This window comes from Dromaius novaehollandiae, chromosome 3, assembly GCF_036370855.1.
Source record: "Dromaius novaehollandiae isolate bDroNov1 chromosome 3, bDroNov1.hap1, whole genome shotgun sequence".
Lineage (NCBI taxonomy): Eukaryota > Metazoa > Chordata > Aves > Casuariiformes > Dromaiidae > Dromaius > Dromaius novaehollandiae.
In genome coordinates this window covers 21,517,962-21,540,631 of record NC_088100.1, presented here as the reverse complement: position 1 = coordinate 21,540,631, position 22,670 = coordinate 21,517,962, and the positions used below count along the sequence as shown (strand labels likewise).

General features: G+C 35.2%; 1 protein-coding gene across 1 annotated transcript in view; it reads left to right on the top strand.

Annotated features, from left to right (window-relative positions):
- SNTG2 (syntrophin gamma 2) overlaps window positions 1–22,670 on the top strand; it is a 174,858-nt gene that overhangs the window by 46,433 nt on the left and 105,755 nt on the right. Inside the window, exon 7 of the mRNA XM_064508091.1 lies at window positions 21,253–21,340. Within this exon, the coding sequence (XP_064364161.1) occupies window positions 21,253–21,340 (88 nt within the window). The remainder of the gene's footprint in view (window positions 1–21,252; window positions 21,341–22,670) is intronic.

Here is a 22,670-nt window from a genome sequence, read left to right as displayed (position 1 = left end):
GCACCATGATCATATTCAGTGATCTGCTTCAAGTGGAGGCTTCTGAAAAGTCATCCTCCAGCATAGTTTGAACATACTTCTTCCTGTTCACGTCCTGGGAGATGAAGATGTCATTTGTAAACAGCTAAATCAAGATTATGAATTGTAGTGTGTGATCCAAAGAACTACCACAAGGACGCTGGTGGTAAAGGTAGAGACGCTGGATTCTTTCACTAGTGCCTGCCACAGTGATAAGGTATTAAGGGGCAGGTTCAAGAACACAGTCTCTGCTTTTAGTTTTTTGGTTTGGCTTTTTTTTAATCTTTTTATTGTAGCACTAAAAAGTGGTATTTAGAATTTTTCCCCTTTTGTTCTTCATTTCTTCTGTTTTAGAATACCTGCTGGTTCAGTCTTAGAGTATGTGAGGAAGTGTGCTGCATAGACACAAGTTTAGATAACCCACACTTTATTAAATGGAAGATTATGTGTAATCTCATGTCAGTTTGGCTGACAGGTGTTCCAGAGTCACCATGGGTGAATACATTTGGAGAGGAAGCTACAGGATCTGGGAGTAGTGGGAAAGGAGGTCAATTTAGTCTATCTACTGCTTACCAGCCTCACAGCTGGCACTGTGGAGATGGTTATGTAGATGTCTGATCTTGGTTGCACCAAATGTATAGCTTTGTTTCTTGATCCTTGCACTTTCAGCAAGGTTAAAAGATCCTAGCTTCCTTGGAATCCAAACAACTAGCTGGGCTGTCAGCAACAATCACAGCTTTCCTATTTCACACTACTAATTATTAGAATTTGCTTTTCTCCACAGTTCTTCAAGCTGCTACAGACTTGCTATCAACTTGCAGTAGTTCCTACCCTTCTATGGGCTTATCTTGATGGCTTTATTTTCTAATATAATTTGGCTGTTTTTTTGCACCCTATTTTGTACTTCAGCTTTGCATTGTTGTTTCTTTATCCTTTTCATCTAACTTCTAGCAACTATCCTATCCCATAGTTCTCCCATTCTTTGCATTATTTCACTCATATGCACCAACCAAACATCAGAGGGCAAGCAGATAGAATCCTTAAAATAACAGTGTGTCCAAATTTTGGCTGATACACAGGCACGAAGGGGAGCTGCCGTGGCCCAAACTGTAATTTTTGTGTTGTATTTTGTATTCATGCCTGTCCTAGGCCTGACTCAGAAAAATATTCATGAGGTCATCAGATAAGCCAGTGTTTAATCCAGTTGACATACATGGAAATGAAGCATGTGTTTAACTATTTTAATTATTGCATATGGCAATTTCTCTGAATGGTATGTTAGCAACAGATTCAAATACAATAATAATAAAAACAAAAAGATTAATGTGAATTTCATTTTAGATTTATTGCAGTCTGTGTGAGGGATTGCCTGTTTCCATTTCATATTATTAGAAAATAGATCTTTGAATTTTTAGATCACGACAAACTTAAGGACATCATGGATATTGATAAAATTCTGGATGAGTTGCTGTAGGTAGTGTTTGAAAAAAGTGTAGATGAAAACAGAAAACTGGAAATCAGAATTGAGTGAAATGATGCTTTTACAGTAGATAATACTACCTGTGAAGAGTAGTAGTAGTTCACTGACTGTGAAGAATTGAAAATAAATTATTTTCCGTGAAAAATAAATTTATTTTTAGAAATAGTATATTGGCATGGGCAGACTGTTAGTACAGATAATTTTAATGCAGAAATTAATCTTGTTTCTGTATTGATCATCTGAGAGCAAATATATTTTGTTTCTCTCATGGCTAATCAGATTATCACCCAATACAACACAAATCGAACAGTCAGTTCTCCTAATAAAATGTCAGTTCTACGTTTGCCCCAAAATACCCTTACAGCCTGCAAAATTCTATTTCGTGTGCATCAATCCTTTGCATTGGATGGTGTGTATATTAAAATAAAAACTGAATATATATTTTTTACTCCTTTTAAAATTTTAAAATCAAAATCTTTGATGTTGTTTCCTTCTTCTAGTAATGCTTCACTATTTAACAGAAATCAAAATGGACACTCCTTCCAATGAAACCGAATCAGGAATTACAGTAACTATACTTTTAAAAATTACTTTTCTGGTATTTTACAGATATTTTTCTCAGTAGCCTATGTCAACTGACAAATACTTCTGCAACATAGAACCAGTTCCTCCCGTGCTGTCTAAGTGTTATTAGGGTATGAGGAACATGGACAGACAGCCTGTGGGACAAACTCCCAGTACGTTAGTTTATATTTAATTTTGGGACTACTTCAGATCATTGTCAGAGAGAGTTATGTCCAAAACAATGCACCAAAGTCCTTATTTTTATAAGCTCTGCCACACTGTTGTAGGGCAAACTATTCTTAAGCATCCCAATATTGTCTACATCGGTCAAATCATACATCTACCATATGTCTGATCAGAACTTATTCTAGAGAATTACTGGATCAAGCATTTCCTTGATCAGGTCAAAACAAAATAAAATAAATTATCTTGTGTATCATAATGGAAGGTCGCTCTAGGAGCGGTGAATAAATGGGTCTTTTTAACGGTCAGCCACAGAAGGATGTGCTGGCTCTTTACTGCCACAGCGAAGGGGGAGGCTGTCTTGATTTTACCCTAATTATTCCCTATTTTAAGGAGCAGTAAGAAATTCTAACTCTAAGTAAAGACATTTTTTTCCTAGAGAGAGTGGTGTCTGCAGAAAACTTCAGCAATGCTTGTATGCAAGTACTTTATTTTCAGATGTTGTTGATGGGGAGTCTAAAGTATCTTTGTATTTGAGGATTGAGAGGTGACAAATATGTGTTAGTAAAAAGTGCAAAAGATGATCTGGAAAACCTGGTGTCTGAACTAAGCAAATTATAAGCAAGTAGCAAAAAAATAGAGTTAACAAACGCATAGACAAAAATGATTTGCTGGCAAGGAGTCAGTATGTCTCAGGAACCTACTAGAGCTTTGTCAAGAATCGAGAAGCATGTGGATAAAGGACATTTGATCAATATAGTCTGCTTGGCTTTACAAAAGGCTCTCAACGAAATGCTTGTCTCAAACATGCTTTTAAGTAGACTAACTAACCAGTGGATAAGAATGACAATTCTTGCTTGGATAAATAATTGATTAAAAGATGGGAAACAGAGGAAAAACTATCTGGTCAATGTTCACAGCGAAGGGATACCATCACAGCTTTGCTTCATTCACAATGAACTGTGAAAGGAAATAGTTGTCTTGGTGTGAAATTCATATGTCCTTCTACTGTTTGACTACCATTACTTGGGAAAAGACTCCATGGCAATATGGAGTATGATTTGACGACTTTGGTAGTTTTAAAGTTAGTGTCTTTATTTGCATTAAAAGTGAAAAAATATCTAACATTCTTAGGGTAAAAAATTACCCTCTTTTGTGGGAAAGACAGAGAAATTGTTATTCTGTTACATTATATGAAATGGTCATTTTGTATAAATATTGCTTTATGGAAATTGTTTTCTATTTTTGTCATTTTACTGCATTGAAAAAAGCATAATTTTCTCTTAAAATGACAGTAGCTCAATGCTGTATTTCCAAACTGTCCAAAGCAAAATTAATATTTCTTTTTATGCTGAAACCATTGTACAGTACTTGTGGCACACAAATCCACAGACATCAGTGTGCGCGCATGCGTGATTGTCTGTCTGTTTGTGTGAATACTGCTTAGCAAGTTCTACTGAAGTCAAATCAGTAAGTATTTCCTTTAATTAAATCATATTATTTGGAAAGATGCACTTCTATCCAAAATGGTCAGGAGTTCCATATACTTAAGTTATATGTTATATGTCCATATCTTCAAACATTATGTGTCTGTCATATTATGTAATAGTGGTGAGTCTAATCCTTTCTAGTTAATGAAGATCTCAACATAAAATTCTCTATGGGTTTGTGTGTGTGCCTGCAAGTGTATCATGCAACAGAGATTTAAGAGAACAGTATTGTACAAATCAAAAAATAAATAATAATAGCAAAAGAGTTATTTGTTTATATTTTGGGGGAAAAAAAATTAAAAAGACCATTACCATGTAGAGGGTCTTTTAACTTTCTTCTAAGTGGCCTTCCAAGTGCCACAAGCTTGTTTCTGCAGGGTTAGGAGTAGTAAGGGATATCCCACAGAGTACTACTTACTGCACAGGTATACGAATGTGCAGGAACTCTGTAACAGGTTTACTAAATTTGTTTTTTTTAAAAAAATCATCTACTTTGTTCTACTTAATCTTACAAAGTAGCATTTGAGCACACAGACAATAAATTCTTGCTGCTCATCTTATGTACGAATTGCCAGACAGCTGGGTTATCAGGATCATCTTTCTTTGACACACCACTTTTTGTGAACAGCCCAAGTGGTCTATGATGTTCTCTGCGACTTTGAGGGAAACCCAGGGAAATCTGTGCTAAACAGCTATTGCACAGTACAGTTCCTGTTCTGGTGTTGTGTGGTGTGGGCTAGGTGTTAGCATGTGTGCTCTCTGTGCCTAGTGGAGAAGAGAAACATGGTGCAGAAAGATTTTGCTGAGATTTGTCTGGTTTTGGTCGGGGACACATCGCACTGTCCCCAAAGTGAGCGCTACCTTAGAGTGGAATGAATTGTTCACTAGAAATGCCTATTTGTATTCACCATAAACAAAAACCTACATGACTAGTTCAGATGTAAGTTTCATTGAACTGAATCCCATTTCAAGACAGTAAACTTTTTTTCCCATTAACTAGAAAAGACAAAACTGAGCATCTAAGAATATAAAAAGAAGAACAAGGTACTACGCAACATTTTTTCTTCATATTTTTTCATAGTAAATTAGTGAGTTTTAATATAATTTTGGTATTTCACACAAATGGTAATTTAATTGAAATCTTGCTCACCAATCCAGGAAAATACTTAGAAATATTTCTTATTTTAAGTATATGAGTAATGTCACAGAAGTGAATCAATAAATAGGAAGTACTTCTTTAAAACAGAGAAGCCATTCAATGGGGTTGTTTTAGATTTTCAGAATTTCAACTGCTTTTAGTCAGTAGTCATCAAGCGTCTTTGCCAGATCTTTGAACTCTTCCAGCTATTTTTTGTAATAGTTTAATATATTATTGGCTTGTCTGGCAGAGGGTGATGGACTTGGACTTGAATAGGTTGATTCATTAAGGACACAAGGGAAAATTTGAAAATTGCTCTTCTTCCTTAAGATATTGAAATTTTCCTTTCACTCATCCCTTATTTTCATCATTCATTCTTTGTAAAGTATTATTAGTTCTTTGCACAGAGTCTTCTTAAATTCTATTACAAGTGGAACATAGACTATATCCTTGAGTTTGTATCTACGTAATATCAGAAAGAAAAAGGCTGACTAGAAAGAATTAGATACATGCCTAAAAACGTGCATGGTGGTCAACTGCTTAGCAGATACTTCACATCGAAGTTTGTAACATAATACAAACCATATAAGTAGAATTGTAGTGATAAATTAATAAAATCAGTAAAATAGGAGAAAGAGAATTATCAAATACCTTCACAAATTGATAAATTCATCTTTTGATATGTATGTGAAATAATAAAAACATTTTTATGATAAACCATTCATTTACTAATTTTACTGTGTAGCAGTGCCTCATAATCATATTAATAAGTAATTTTTTATTGACATATCCAGTTATTAAAGTCATTTATTAAAATCTGCTGCTACCTTAAATAATTTAAGATATTAATTTATTTGCACTGTGAAAACTACAGTGTTATTTTCTGTAGATTTAACTACCTGCTAAATTTAATACATAATTCAGCTATATTTGAGGCAGCAGCCATGTGAAATTTGGAGAAAATAAAAGTAAAGTTTTCATTCAATACCAGTAGAGGGTTAAATACCTAAAGATTCCTGCAGGAAATAATGAGCAGTACAGATTACAACTGCAAGTGAAATGCTTTTTGTTTTGTTAGATTGAACATGTACTTGCTACATTAAAATATATAGATACACTTGCAGATGTACATGTATTTCTGACTTGAGACTGACACTGACCTTTTATCTTCAGGTTATTCTTCAAAGCTTTACAGTTTCTCCTGTGGGGAGCTTTTCATTTTAAACATGTTCTTTTGCCCAACAGAGAAAATGTTATGATGTCAGCAATAACATGTTAATTGAGATATGGCAAGTATAGTATGAGAGTTTGATCAAATAAATGAAGGCTAAGACAAATATTTTACTACATATGAAGACTGCGCACCTCTTTCATTTCTTGGAATATCTATCTTAATGCTGCCAAGATGAGTATTTTTTCAACAGTACACTGTACATTTCACTTTAATAGTTAGGCTTTTATACTGCAATTTCAGACTTCTATCAAAATATAAGAAGTATTCGGATAATACTGGGAGGTAATTCCTCCAAGTCCAGAAGAACCAGTAGCTAAGAGTTTCTCCGGTCACATGTAGATTATCTGATGCCTTTGGATGTTGGGGCACTGGTTCTTCGTTTCAGCTGTGTGGCTCTCCCATTTTATCAGTACTTTGCAAAATTATTTTTAGACATCTTAATTGTAGTAAATTAATTTGCTCTTTTGTATGGAGAGTTTAGAAGTGATGTTATAAATGGTTTCCATCTAAATGAGATTGTGATTCTGTATTCCCTATCCCTTTTCCTCCCATGTCTCCTTTCCCAAATGAAATTCAGTCAGAAACTGATCAAATAAGTATTAAGAAAAAAAAAAAAAAAGAAGAAGAAGAAAGGATGTGGTGATTCCTAAGATGGTCTTACATATCCATTTAGTTCCATATAGATGTTGCTGCCTTGCTGAGATGTTCTAACAAAAGCGATCTCTTCCTCCTCTTTTTTTTTTTTTTTTTGATGTACTGAAAGAAGAGGTGGATGCTTTTAAGAACCATTTTAAAATGAATTATTACCAGTAAAAAGAGACAGTAAAATTGTACACATTTTCTGAAATATTGTATATACATTATTGCAAAGTTTTGTTGGAATTAAATCCTACTATATTAATGCAAGTCAAAAAAGTATGTGTTATTGCACAGAAACTTAGCAGTATTGTGTTAAATCACCTGAACATTTTGTTGCAATTCACAGTCTGTATTTCCTGAAATTGGCATGTGTTCGAGTAATGCAGATGCAGTAGAGTGGAAATAAACGAATCTCTGTAAAGATTATATTGAACATGTAGAGAAGAAGTGTGTGTACATTTTTGTGAGGTTGTATGTTTTGTCATGGGAAACCTAAAGAAATATGGAATAGGATAATCAAACTTTGTGTTCCAGAGAGACTGCAAATAAGTCTCAGGAAAATGTCAGCGAGGGAAGAAAAAGAAGAGCAATAGGAAAAAGTTGAAAATCTGCCTCAGTGAGTTTTTGTTAGGGCTTTTGTTAGTGCCTTCATTGATGTCAGTTAAGTAGCTGTTAAAGAAAAAGAGAAAAAATATGAAAACTTACAATATGCAATTGACTAACCGAGAGCTAAAGTGGCTCCCTTCTCTCTGTCTGTCTCTCTCTCTTTTTTTTAAAAAAAAACTTAATCAAAGCTTGTAGAGCAAACAGAATTAAGGTATGTACTTTCATAGCCTTGACCCTCCTACTTCCCTTCTCCATATCCTTTCTGTTCATGAGAGCTGAAGAGAGAGGAAGGGAAAAATGATGGAGATTACCTAGAACAACTTGGCAAGGCTATGCTGTGAAATGACTTAGGAGGATCCATTGAGTCTCCCCTTTTTTTCAGAGTCTTTATGTGGAATGCATTTAATCTTTTGAAGATAGTTTTGGCATTTTCTGAATTTTCTGCTTACATCGTTTCCTCCACCCCCCAAAAATAGCATTTAAAAACAATAAAGCCAAAACCTTTGGTATTTTCTTACTCTAGCTGATTTTCATCACTGATCTAACTTGTTACTGGATATTGAAGAAGAAATGTAGAGGTTTTTGTCTATCGTCTTTTCTATGACTAGTTTCTGTGTATGAAATGTAATTTATTTAATTTGTGATGCCTTATTCTTTTCCGTATATGTTGCTGTTAGTTTTATTTCTCTAAATGGATTATATGGGTCATGAAATAAATGGCCAAATACTGAGTGACTGATAAGATTGGAGTGTGCTCCAGGCTAATAGGTTATCTCCAGTTACACAAAGACATAAAGAAACAATGTGGACAGAATCCTTCCGCCCTGAGTATATTAATGAAGGGGAGCTGCATTCCTGGAACCCCTGCTGAAATAATTCCAAACTCTCCTTGCTAGGTATTCCCATTATTAGAAGGTTTACTTTTTCAGTCAGACAGAGCGAGCATGGAGCTTGCCAAAGGATTTATAAGTGAACTTTAAACAAAATGGGATTTTCAGACATAAGAGAAATTGCAATTGCATATAAATAAGATTTTGTGGAGGAACTCTTTGAAAGGAGGAACTCCATGAAACATTCAACAGGTCTCTGTTTACTTAAAGCTTTTTAGTGTATTTCGAGGACTATACAGAGAAAAAAAGATAACAAGCTTCTGAAGATTTTATTTTCAGAACTTCATCTTGGTAGTTCTCAGAGTTCTCGTCATTGTCCCAGATCAGTCCCAAAACAGCACTTTAATTGTGTCCACTATGTGGACAGCAAATACATCTTACGGTGAGTAGATAGCTGCAGAATGGCTGCATGCATCAAAGAGCCCAAGCAGGAGCTGAAAGAAGTAGATGAACCCTTTTTTTAGTAGCATTTATTGAAGGTTTTAATATAGGAGCTTTCATTAGTTAAGACTTACCATGTATTTTAGAAAATTAGCTGCTGCTATGTTGGTAGGCAGTAAGAGAAAGAGAAAAAAAATTTACATTAATAGCAAGAATGCTAATTTGAGTGCAGAATGAAGTCCTGGTGTTCATAGTTTGCCTAGGCTATAAAATAGTATTCTTTCAGTTACTCTTTAGAACTTTCCTGGGATATTTTTCTGGGGATTTGGTCATAGCAGAACAACCCTCCTATCTGACTGCGAGGCAAATAATTTAGCAATATTTTTTACCTTAGATGCGAAAGATATGAGTTTCGTTTCATTTTTCCAGGTGCTAGTTTGCCATAGGCATTCTGTATCCCAGCCCTACGTAAAAATAAAACTACATAAAATAAGCAAATTACAGTACTACTGAAAAATATTGTGGGATACACAATTCATCATTGCTGTTTGCCAGATACCATAAGAAATGGGATCATTTCATCACTGGATGCATCTGTCAGCATTCCTTATTAAGAATCAAGATCAGTCTTCAGCATCTTTAACATGAAAATGATAAACCTCACATGCTTTAACACACATTTTTGCCATTTGAAATTGCACCCTTTTGCACCTCTAGAGTTCTTTTGTAAAGAATAAAAAAAATCAAGAAAAAGATTTAAAAAATAGAGTAACACCATATGGTACCTATATTCGTTTTATACTTAAAAATGTTACATGATTTCTGTAATATATTCTTGGAAATGGACTTACTTTGAAGCACTAAACATGTTAAGAAAGCATCCAGAATTTAATACTTCTAGATTTCAGTATTGTTATTTTACCACCACCTATTTCACAATCACTTAATTCCCTGAGTAAGAAAAGCAGCAAGTACTCTGGTATTACAAAAATGTGTGATATGCATAATCTTTGAACACAAAAGCTGAATTATTGTAATTAAAACCAATAGAAGAATGCAGCTTCTTGGCACAAAGGAGCTATAAGCAGAATTTAAGTCTTTGTTAAGTTACAGGCACAAAATGTAGCACTTAGATAAAGCACATAGACAGTAGGCCTGAACAGCTACCATTTAAAGCAGTACTTTCTACAGGTTAAAAAAATAATATTTTTTAAAAAAGTTTTACTTCCAAACTCAGGTATCTATATCTCTTCCTATAACAGTTAGCCTTTTTCATTTCATAAATTCTGAAAGACCTACAAAAGAGTTTTAACAAATTTTACTAGTCTTAAAGAACAAAAAAATAGGGTCGCTATTAGAGTTGCATGTAAACTGTAAATAATACAAATACAGTTCAGAAATTAAAAGTAATTTTGCATCAGTTTATATAAGGGAAAATAATATTGAATGCATGAGTAAAAGCAGGATGAGTGATCACAATTTATATATTTTATTATGCTTAAAATGTGATCCTCATTTTGATCTAGGTGATCCTTGTCTTAGAGTTTTGAAAAACTGACACATGATATAGCAGATCCTTTTACAAAAATCACCAAATACCTGGAGTTGTGCAAATACCTGGAGCAAGCAATTACAGTAGCTCTATATTTAACAGAGCTGGGGGGGGGGGGGTTGTTGAGGGGGAAGGGTAAGAGTGATCTAAACAGTTTGCTTGTAATAAGATGAAAAATAATCTTAATTTTAATCCATTTTTGTAAATACATCAGACAAATAAAGATTAGATCAAAATATAATTCAAGTTTAAAAGTAGGTCATGTTAGATCAGTCATATTTCTGCCTCTTATGATTATTGAACTTGATCACCACCACCACTGACACCTGCATCCACCCTCCTCTTGGCATTGTTGCCAGCACCCTGTCTGCACACCCTGTCTGAGCACATGGACCACAACCCTTGACACCCTGCACAATGGGAGCCAAAGATCCAGTAGGTCAAAACTGTGCCTGCTACCAGCTGAGTGTGGGGTGTCCCCGCACTGTCTGCAGCAGCAACTTCTTCCCACCACAGCCTACTGCCTCCTCACAGAGGGAGTGAACTTTGAGTGAGTCCTCTTCCTCACTTACTCCAGCCCTGCTCCCCACTACTTCACTCTGCTCCTTCTTCCTTCTCCTCCTATCTGTATAAAACCAAATGCCATGGAGGGAAACCAAATATTTAAGCTAAAGGAGAATGTTGAAATAAGAACAAAAGGGTATAAACTATCTGTGGATAAACCTCTAGCATCACTGAAAGTGTTGATAGGAAAAGAAATCATCTGTTTTTAAAACGGGGCTTAATAGATTCAGGACAAGTACTGTGTGACGTCCCTTGTTATCACTGACAGTCACTAGGAAGAACTTTCCACCCTTGCTTTATTTGATCCTTACATCATGTGCACAAACTAATCTGTTTTTTTCATTTTTGGTCACACTTCTGCACCTCAACTGGTAGGTAGTTTCTCTGAAGCAGTGTCCATTCTTCCTATTTCCCCCTCCCCTACGTACCTTTTGCTGTCTAAACAGTGTTTTGTGCTATCAAATAAATCACTACCTTATCTTGGGTGACCCTCCGTTTTTCATCATAGTGTAAAGAATTACAGAACATGATATATTCTAGCCCCAAGCTTTTAGGAGGACCAAACTGGAAACTAGAAAAGACTTAGTGATGTTCAGTTGATTATGTAAATAAAATTGTACAAGATCAAGCTTATTCTGTTTGCATAAGTGGAACTCAGTCATTTTGTATCTTGTACATTTCCTGAATTGGAAAGGAAAATACAAGTTGTATAAAAGAATTAATCCCACATAAAATTAACTTCTTAATAGAGTTGTTGTATTTCTGATCATAAGTGAGATGCATGAACTACTTCTTGGATTGTGGTTTGTAAAGATCATTATATAAGCTGTATATAAGTTCTGTTTCTCTTCAAAAAGGCGTTGACTTTAATGGGGATGATCTAAACAAGAGGCGAAGAGGACTCATAGCTGTTATTAATATTACAGGCAATATTAATTTTTTTAGCCACTAAATTGAGGCTAGATTGTGGTACCTGCTCTTGTTCCTTATTGTAGATACCAGACAAAACACTCAGAGCATAAATGGTCATCCACTTTGTTAGGGGGAGGCCAAATCCAGTAGCCCAGTAGTATCCTGGGCTGCAGTAGGAAGGGCTGCATTGCCAGCAGTTCGAGGGAGGTGATCTTTCCCCTCTACTCAGCCCTGGGGTGGCCACACTTGGAGTACTGTGTCCAGTTGTGGGCTCCCCAGCATAAGAAAGATATGGAGCTACTGGAACAAGTCCAGCAAAGGGCTACAAAGATGATTAAGAGACTAGAGCATCTCTCATATGAGGAAAGGCTGAGAGAGGTGGGACTATTCAGTCTGGGAAAGAGAGGGCTGAGGGGGGATCTTATCAGTGTGTATAAATAGCTGATGGGAGGGTGTAAAGAGGATGGGGCTAGACTCTTTTCACTGCTGCCCAGTGATGGGACAAGAGACAACAGGCACAAACTGAAACACAGGCAGTTCCATCTGAACGTAAGGAAAACCTTTTTTATTGTGAGGGTGACAGAGCACTGGCACAGGTTGCCCAGAGAGGTTGTGGAGTCTCTATCCTTGGAGATATACAAAAGCCATCTGGGCAGGGTCCTGGGCAATGTGCTCTAGGTGATTTTGCTTGAGCAGGGGGGTTGGGCTAGATGATCTCCAGAGGTCCCTTCCGAACTCAACTATACCGTGATTCTGTGATAGCGGTGAGGCTGTCACAGCTCCGTGTCCCTAAATTCATCCAATAGCAAGGCTGAGCATACATTCCCAGTAGGCGCCCACACAAACATGTATACAACATATATATACATATACACATGACTGGCCACACAGATTAACACGGACAGACACACTTAGCACTCACATAGACACAAGCAGTACCCATGTCCTCATCTTGGTCCCCTCTCTGGCTGATCAGGAGGCAGGTCTTGTAGTGGGGCACATATATGCAAATGCATGATGTGGATCCCTCCTGTAGCTGGGCTTCGACATTCAGTTTGTCCAATCACTGCCCCTAGATCCCCAGTTTCCCAGTTGCTGGCTTATGGACATATGAGTCTCTGAGGCCCATAGCCACACTCCAGTTGCTGATGCAGATCCCTTTATGATCATGAACACACACTCAGAGACACACTCCAGAACCTGGGTTTAAAGACACACAGTCCATCTAGAAGTGTATCCTGGTATTATTTGAGTTCCTCCATCTGCCATTGTGTCTCTGCACCTTTGTGCGTGTGCACAGGAGCTTTTTATCACAGAGCCTAACACGTCAAACCGTGGATAAGATAATGCATTGAATCAAAAATATTAAAGAACTGGATTAGGAAATTAAAAACTTTTGTTTGTTTAATACAGTAAAACAAGTATATCCCTGTGTTAAAACAACTGCACCTCCAGCTATAATGAGGATTCTGGGAGAAGAGAAACTAACCCCTCAGAAGATTATGACATGTCACTGAGATTTGCATGATATTCCCTAATCAATTATTACGATTTTTTTACTATGGAAAATATTTGATTGTTGAATGAAAGAATATACTGACTCGTGCTTAACAAATATTGGCCTGTATAGTAACACAGTTGGAAAGAATCATGGGTTTGGGTTCTGAGATAGTGTGCAGAAGGTTGAAGTATGGGCCTTCACCTATCAGAAGTTTCTTTGTGATACATACTAAATCGTGCAGATGGTCTGGTTTTTTATAGGTGTAGTAGCATTTTGGTGCTTGGGAAGTTTCTTGTGGAAACAAAAACATTAAAGACAGTGACATACTCACATACTATTTTTATAAAACAGAGCTGCATTTTATCTATATAGATGCTGTTATGTTCTTCTATATACTGTAAGAATTACAGTGTAAAAGAGTAATGAAATTTATTTTCCAGCTGCTCCAGTTCTTAAGGCCTGACAGTGAACATATGCATGATTACAAATCAATCCTAATCTAGATGTCTGTGTCTCCCTACTAGATTAGGGAGACTTAGTGCAGAAACAAGTGCCCAAATTGTCAACAATTTCTAAATCAGAGAATGCAGCATATGACCTGCTGTTTTTGATCACTTCAGTAACTTGTAGTTTAGCTTTTGTACTCAGTTGCACAGGACAATCTTCATTAAAATTGGCCATTGTTCAGCTGAAACTGCCTTCATCATCGTTTCATACCATTGCTAGTGGACATTGGTCAAAGTTTCCTCTCTATTCAGAGGTACTTCTGGTCAGTTATAGTTCTTTTCTGAGCACTTGCAGGTATGTTACGAATACAAATACTACCGAAGAAAATTGGAACTGTAAGGCTACACGAAAAACTGCACTTACTTTTTTTAGATCAATATATGCTGGTTGGAGTTTGTATTTTTATATATATATACATATATATATATACACAGAAACACAACCGTTTAACTATTGAATAGAAGGATTTTTGAATATAATCGAAGAATATGAACCTACAAGCTTTGGTCCAATTTTTTGGCTTAAAGGCCTGTTTTGGGGATAGACATATTTTTATTTTTACAAAGTCTGATTCCATGTAAACATATACATCTCCAGTCAAGTTAAGTGAGAGGTGTGTGTATCTATCTGAAGTGAAAATGGCACATAGATACGATAGTGATACTATAGTGTTTCTGACATACCAGATATATTAGTAATGATTTATATTTTCAGCTAGGAATTACATGTTTGTTTTTCGTTAATTTGGCTATTTCTGTCTGTTGTGATTTTCTGATACATGTGAAAATTATTTCTTTTGACAAGTAATACGTAGCAATATTTGAGCTGTAAAAAATTTTGCTTATTCTAAAATTATGAGTTATGTGTCTTTGAACTCTTTTCAATTATAGCACATAAATAACCAATAGATTGACCTGACGTTTCAAAGACAAGTAGTGCTCTGATATTCTTGGAGTTTTTGAAGGACAGCGGTTATTTTCACAGGGAATAGTTAGCCTTAAGCGATTTTCTTCAAACTTCCATTGCTTCGGGGAACAGCTGAGCTCTGATTGTATTTTCCAATCCAGAATGCATAGAAACTACTTTTATATACCATATATTTGTGTAAGCAAAGACTAGAGTCTGTACTTAAAAGAAGGAAAAATAATGTACAAAATCATGAAAAAAAATTAAAATAATTTCCTTTTTGTCTTTAGTTCTTGTTAGTTATACTATTCAGGAACAGTGTTATTTGTTTAAATGGATAATCAAGTTTTGTGGTTAAAAAACATCCTTTACTTTATTTGTAGGCAGAAATAGGAGAAAAGTGTTAATTAAGTGAACAAAGAGAATTTGCGGTATAATTTAAATCTGTGAAAACTTCCATAAGTTGCATTGTCTTCACAGACAGGTAATGGGGAGGGGGAATTTTTAAAGTGATAATAAACAACATTTAGTTTCCCACAGAATAGCATGTTTTATTTTTGAATTGGAAAATGCATAGATTCTCTGTTGTTTCAGGGCCCAATCTGGAACACATATATCAGTTGCTGTTCCACATTCACCAACCATACTAGGGTCTCCTTAGATATTTATGCAGGCCAAAGGGACTGATTTGTGAGATAGGAAGTGTAGCAAATCCAAGTGAATATAATGAACAGGAGGAAAAATTTCAGATAGGAAGAAAAAATGGTGAAGATTCAGGCTCTTTTCTCCTTTACTTTTCTGCATGTTTTGTCTCCAGGTAAGCTGATGCCTTTTCTGCCTCTAAATTTTTATCTGGTTCTTTAGCAAACAAAACAGTTTATGGCTTTACTTAGTATATGGTGGGGTTGTGTTATAATGGATAGGTTTTGGTATTCCTGAAGCCACAGAGGGAGTTGTGCCTTAGGAGCTGTAGTGGAAGTTTGCTGTGAACACCAGTTCCTATTGAAGCACAAGAAGGCAATGAGAAAGTTGCCAGATTATAGTAGGGAGAGGAGCAATAGTGTGATTTGGGTGCAGAGCTCATGATGTTCTAGAAGGCTCGTTTGTCCAGGTCTGAATGTTTTTCTGCTCACTGATATATGTCCCAGTCAGGTTTCTTACTTGTATGAGATATATATGATAGAATACAAGTGCATGCCAAACTGGAGAACTGTTGACTGCCTACCTAATATTTTTTTTTCTCTTCCTGTAGTCTTTTCTGAGATATAAAATCTATATATTGTATTCAGGGAAATTGTAAGATTTTCCAGTCAGTAAGATTTTCCAATCTTTTCTCTCTCTGATTAGTAACTTCGTAGCAAGCCCGGTTCAGACTACAGGAATCAGTATTATTATTGTTTATTTGGAGTTGTATGCAAGTGCTGTTTTTAAATAAGAACTTTGCATGGAACTCATAATTTAATAATGTTTTACTTCTCTACAATAATAAAAATATGTTGTATTTACTAGCTTGTTAAAAAATCTCTTTGTTCCCAAAAAGGGCCATCTTTCTGCTTTGGAACTGTACACTTGCTGTCAACTTCCCTGTGGCTGCAGTCCTGCCATACTTCTAAGTGTAATTCCTTTCTCTTTGTAGGTGATCCTTAATAGCATCCTTGCTAAATTCAACATTATTCTCTGTATTTTTATTCATAATTTATATATATGTGTGTATCTATGTATATATTTTACATATGAATAAAAGTGCCCATGTCTGATGCTGGTCAGCTATGTGATTCTTTGTTGCTTGAGGGTTTTCAATTTCAGAAGAGAGATGAGAGTAAAATCTTTTATCTACGGATGTTGCCCGTAACAGCAGTCTGCTGTGTCGTTGTTGCATAAACTGACTAATTTCCAAACAACTTCCAAACATGTTTTAGTCTAGGAGACATTTAAAGTATTAAGTACTATTGTTTCCTTGTTTCCTTTTGCATTTTGAGGGTTTAAAGATTTTTTTTTAACTTCCAACTTTTTAATCCTGAGTTTTTTTTTTTTTTTCTTTACTGTTTTATGTTATGATCTAATGCTCTTCCTATGATTGACCACAACTTGTTGGGTTTTGCCTGCTGCACCGCAAAGACTTACATACATAATCTTTTCCGCTCAGGTACTTGTCAAGCCCAAGACTTGTATGTCATGTGCATTTCCTCTGTTTCATTTCAGAAATGCCCATGTTTCAGGATCAGACATTCACCATGAGATTCATCTCGTTTTAGTCTGCGTGTCCAAAAGTTAGGTGATCAATCAATTAGGTGATCAAGTTTGACCCACATGCTTAGCAGGAATTAATTTAGAAGAATATTGATGAATAAATTTGTCTCCTAAAATAAACAAGTGGACCACAAAACTGTGGAGCGTTCAGTGGATTTTTAGCATGAAAAAATGCATACTTACAGGTTCGGTTGCTAAACAGTTTTATGCATGTGTGAATAAATTTGCTTATGTGTTATTGTCACTGAAGAACAACCACCTGGTAATAGCATATCCCGATTTAGAGTTTTGTCTACAATTCAGACAGCTTTCAGAATTATATTTAGAACTGCAATTACTGCTCAGCTCATCTATAAGGATGACAATGCTATGATATAAGAAAAGGGAAGTATTTTCAAGCAGTCACTTTCAGCTGTGCTGTTGTGCTCAGCATGAAAGCAAAATATTTCGTCTGTCTTACTCCAGAAGTAAAACTGCACATTTGAGAGAGAATGCTAACAGGGAAACTAACATCCTGTTCTGTCTGTGTAATCTAGGGTGCGGATCAGTAACACCCCAAGATGAGCAATACCATCTGTAAGCAAAAGATCTGTTTAAATGACATTTACTGTTAGGGAAAAGCCCATATCTATGAATCGTGCCAGACTGATCTGACTGAACCCAAGAATATAGAATTTGCCTAAAATGGAACTTAATAGTAAAGGTGAGGCAACACATGAGGTCAAAGGTGAGGTCATTCAGTTTTTGCCAAAATCTCAGTCATATTTTGTTGTGCAAACTCTGTAGTCAGATCTAGAGGGTCCTATTTGTATTTTTTACATTATCTGTGTTACAGTTTTGAGAAAGGGATGTGAAAAAAGAGAAACATAATGAAGCCTGTCTTGATAAAATGCACTTAATAGAGATATGTAAAATCCACAAATTAGAGGCAGCATGAAAAGCAAGTATTTCCTTTAATGCCGTTTTGTCTTCCATACGTAGGAACACCTAAGCAAGTATATACATATACACAGTTAGCTGCAGTAAATGTATTTGATCTACTAGTAAAAAGAAAAATCTATTACCTTTTTAAATTTTCTTTTTACAGTATTACTACAGAAGGGCAACAGTGCAATAGTGAATGTTACTCCAGAGCTACCGGATTTGTCTTTTTGTATTGGATTTGTGTTAAAAGCTTCAGCACCACAGAGCATGCATTATTTAATGACCTTCTGCACCATTAATTCCTTCTTGTGAGCACTGAAATTGATTTTTTTTTCTTAGTGTGTGTGGTTCCATACTATCCCCTTTTTGGACATTACCTAAGAATATAAAGTAGCTACAGAAGGGTAAGATACAGCACTAGTATCTTTCTGAATTACTGTTTGGTAATTTTAACTAAAACTTAAATATTGTAGTTGTTCACTTTTAAAAATCATGTAAAATGAAAAAGTAAATATTACTCTTTGCAGCAGTTTTGTTTTGTTCCATTCAATTTTTTTGCATTGAATTTGTCTACATAGTGTTTTACAAAGGTCTTCTAAAAATACCTTAAGCAGTATGTATATCATGCTGTCTCCTCTCATCCCTTGACTTTTTTTACAAAAGTGAGTTTACACCTTGTTGTGTAATCATTATTTGAATCAAATAAGAGTAAACATAGTTCTTGTGCTGTATTTGAAAGATTACTTCAAAATGTTTTTATCTATTAGTAAGTTAAAATTCTTCCTTGTTATTCTGAAATCAAAGAATGAATATGATTAATGTTAGGAACTTTTCTAAAATCCCAGTTGTAATTGGTTAGGTGAATTCTTGGTATTACAACAATTTTATTTGGTTCATTTTTTTTTCCATTACATATTTCAATACAGTGCCATGAAAATATATTATAACTTTGTGGTTTTTTAATTGTCTATTGTATTTTACAAAGTACTGATGTCGCACTGAGTGTGCACTTAAGTCATTATTGTTGATAGTTACCACACAGTGACAAGGAAAATGGTGTCACAAGATACTGGAGCATTCTGTGACAGGATCTTTTTATATCTTGCCAGCTCTGACCCTTCAGATGATTTTCTGACAGCATGATTTCTTTGGAAGAGAACATAGTTGAGTGTCCTTTTCTCTTCTTGCTCTCTTTGTGGGAATCCCACTCTTCTTTCGTATTTTTGATAGGTATGCTGATGATATGTTCCGAAATCCTCATTTCTTCAGGTACTTTTTGTTGCAGGCAAACAGTTTTTCTTGACACGTGGACATTGCAATGACCGTTGCAATTGTTGTTTCAGCTATATCTGCACTCATAAATTAAATGGGTCCAGGACTGTTCTGTGGGGCTGAGGCCAACTGATACAGGATGACCTGCCTCCATGATCTTTTCCTGCAAAACAGGATAAAAAGTTCAAGCACAATCTTTGAGTATAACTATGTATGATTTATGTCTGGGATTTTGGGGGCAGATGGCTAGTTGACCTGGGCTGAAACCACACCAGGGTCGTTCCAAAAACTTAACAGAAAAGACAAACAAGTTCCAGTGCCCAGGAACATTATTTTGCAGTATTTACTAGTATACGTAAAGCCGTATGTCCCAGTAGTTTTGAACCTTTAACTTTTTAGAGACCAAGCAATAGGTGATATGGGTAGAAGACATATGTAACATCTGTTGTTTGAAATACTTAAAATTTCATAGTGAATGACTATTTATTTTAAAGGCAAAAAGTAATTAATTATTTATTAACTTTATACAAGTAGAAATTGTTTCCAATTAAGCTGTTTTGGTCAGTGAATCAACAAATCAGCTGTTCTATCAATAGAGCAAGGCAAAAAAAATATTTACTCTTTCTGTCTTATAAATGCATCTGTCAAATTTAAAAGCATTTGATACAGTTTTGAAGGCTCCATTACAATGTAGATGAGCATAAATAGTGCAAAGTGATCAGGTGGTGTGCCTGACCTAGAAGGAGAACATCAATTCATTTCAAATTCTAGTGTGGATATTAGTGAAGTTTGGGAAGCCACATTTATCAATCTGAGACTGATAAGTAAATGCAGTCTAACATACAAGGATGTACCAACAGTTTCTTCAGTTTTTATCATATCTATTTTTCATCTCTAGATCAGTTTATGTATATAAATATATATATATCTGTGTATGAAATAGATGAGTGTATATGTCTGAACTGTGTGTTTATATATGATTCAGTATCATTCAGGTGGTTCAGTATAATTACTATGAGTGTCTGTTTTAGCTTCTGAACAAAGCAAGTGTAACCTCTCTCTCTATATATATGTAAGTGTGTAGCTCAGCTGCACACGGCAAAATATTAGTGAAGACCTGTAAGATGAGTACTATTTTTTTTTTGACGGTATTTAATCTATCATGAATGTTTTCCAAAAGAGAACTACCTTCAGGGAAATTAATTTCAAATATTGCTGGGACATCCAAATATCATGTGATAATAGATCTATATAAATACCCAAATATTAAAACATTACTTTCCAGCAAAGCTTTTGGGGAGTTCACATGAGTTTCATGAATCTCTGGGCATTTTGTGCAAAGTAGCTGGTCTAGGTCACAAAATATACACTATTTCAATTTAAAGTTTTGCTTCACCTCACTTACATTTGCATCTACTCACTTACATTTGCATCTACCTAGGTCCTTACTATATGGGAAGAATGGGTTCACGTCGCTTTTCCAGCTGGTGAAAATCTGAGTTGTCTCACTTTTCCTCTCCTTTTTTTCCTTCTGTATTTAAAAAAAAAATCCTTATGCAATAGTGTGCTATACTTTTAATTAGATTCTCATGTTTTAATACACAGATGTCTATTATGTATATATATAATGTGTGTATGTATCTAATGAATGTGTATGTGTATATATATTCACTTATTCTGCTTAGCAAATACTTACAGATAATGAAAACATTCAAAGAAATCAAGACTGTATTTGAAAGAGAAATGTGCTTAATGTATCAATGAGCTGAACAAAGCCAAATACTTCAGAATCAGTTATAAAATATATATTATGTGTTAACATATATTTATATTATGTATGTGTATACACATACGATTAATATATTATATATGCACACACACATATACATATACATATGTATACATACATATAGATACACACACATAAATATATATACACATATGTAGACATAAACATATATATCCCAAGTATCCTATCCCAGTTTCTAGAGGCTATGTTCAGCTGGTATATAAAGTCAGATTGCCCACCAAATTATTTCTTCATATTGATCCTATGGTCTTGCGTTCTCGCATCTTTTATTGGTGTGGCTTGGCCCTCAAGGCATGGTTCATTTCCAGTCAGAAATATTCATACTGAATTTCTTACAGATCAACAGAGATGTAGATTTCATTGTAACTAATGTGTTTTCCATGACTGGTGGTTCTTTGGTTTAAAGTAGCTGTTATTTGTCATACTGACAGGTACACTTACTGAGAAATGCTGGCGATGAAGTTACCATCACCGTTCAGTACCTCAGGGAAGCTCCATCATTTTTAAAGCTCCCATTAGGTAAGAGGAAATTAATGGATAGAAGTAATTTGTTTTGCTCTTTGTAGTATTTCTCATAATAAGAAGACACTGACAGAAACAGGAATTCAAACCTTGAGTGTTTTACAGCAAGAAATAGAAAATTATTTATGTACTTTATTGCTTAACTTGTAAGAATCTAATGTCTACTGCATGATTGCCTCTGTATAGTTGATTCAAAATGAACCTGAAAACTCACTAAAATTCAGTACAATCATGGATATTTTCTGAAAGGTTTTCCACACTAGGGCTGACCAAATACAATAAAGTAGTGTTTATAAACATTTGAATTCTCGATTCACAGTGAAAGTTACGGGTTTTTTTACTCAGGATGATCTAGAAAAACAGCAGGATACTTACACACAAAACAAATGCTTGACTTTAATTGCGTACATGTAATAAATCTTTTTGATATTTTGATCATTTTATCTACCAGAATTATGATGTGCCACATGTGTAGTCAAACTGTAGGAATAGTAAACTGTTTATGAGCAATGCAGGTGAAGGAAATTTTCTCTTCTTCTGGTTAGCAAATACTTACAAATAATGAAGATACTCACATGAAATCTAGATCATGTTGCAAGTAGAAAAATGTACATAATATCAGCTAACTGAATCAGACCAAATACTTCAGAATCATTTTATCTTACAGATGATCCTCTTTCTAAATTTAGCAAAACATATTTAAAATGTGTCTGTTGTTTTATGTAAGTAGTGCTCAACTGTGTACTTGCTTTTTCTTGATTTGAACAGATCAAGATTTGCCAAGGTCTGCCTCCTGTGGTTAGAAAATGTGTGTCTGTAATTTCATCTAGATTCTTACACCTGTTATAAGCAAAGTTGCCAGGCCTTTTCTAAGGTGAACTATATCTTTCATCTTAAAACCATTATTTTACTACTTAGAGCTTATCATTTCTATTTGAAAATGGAATATAAATTCATGAAATTCAAAGAAGTCCTACCTTGAGATATCTTTTTCTGTTCAATGTTCCTTATAATGAGACTTCAGTTTTTTCTTCCTACTTTTCTATCCTAGGTCGTCAGACAGCTAGAGACTACTGTCTGTAATGCTTTTGATAACTGTGCCCAAGCTTAGGTATGATTTTGGCAAGCGAGCAGGCTCTTATGAGTTGTATCTGTACTGTTGGCCATATTCTTCTCTAGTTAATAACGGTTACACCACCCTGGTCTTTGACAGGAAGAAAATGAGACCCACTAGCTTTCCCATACATTCTTGTGGGAGCTGTAGCAGCAGGTCCTATTAACATTTTTATCTCATACACCCTTGGACTCTCTAGCAGTCTACATGAAT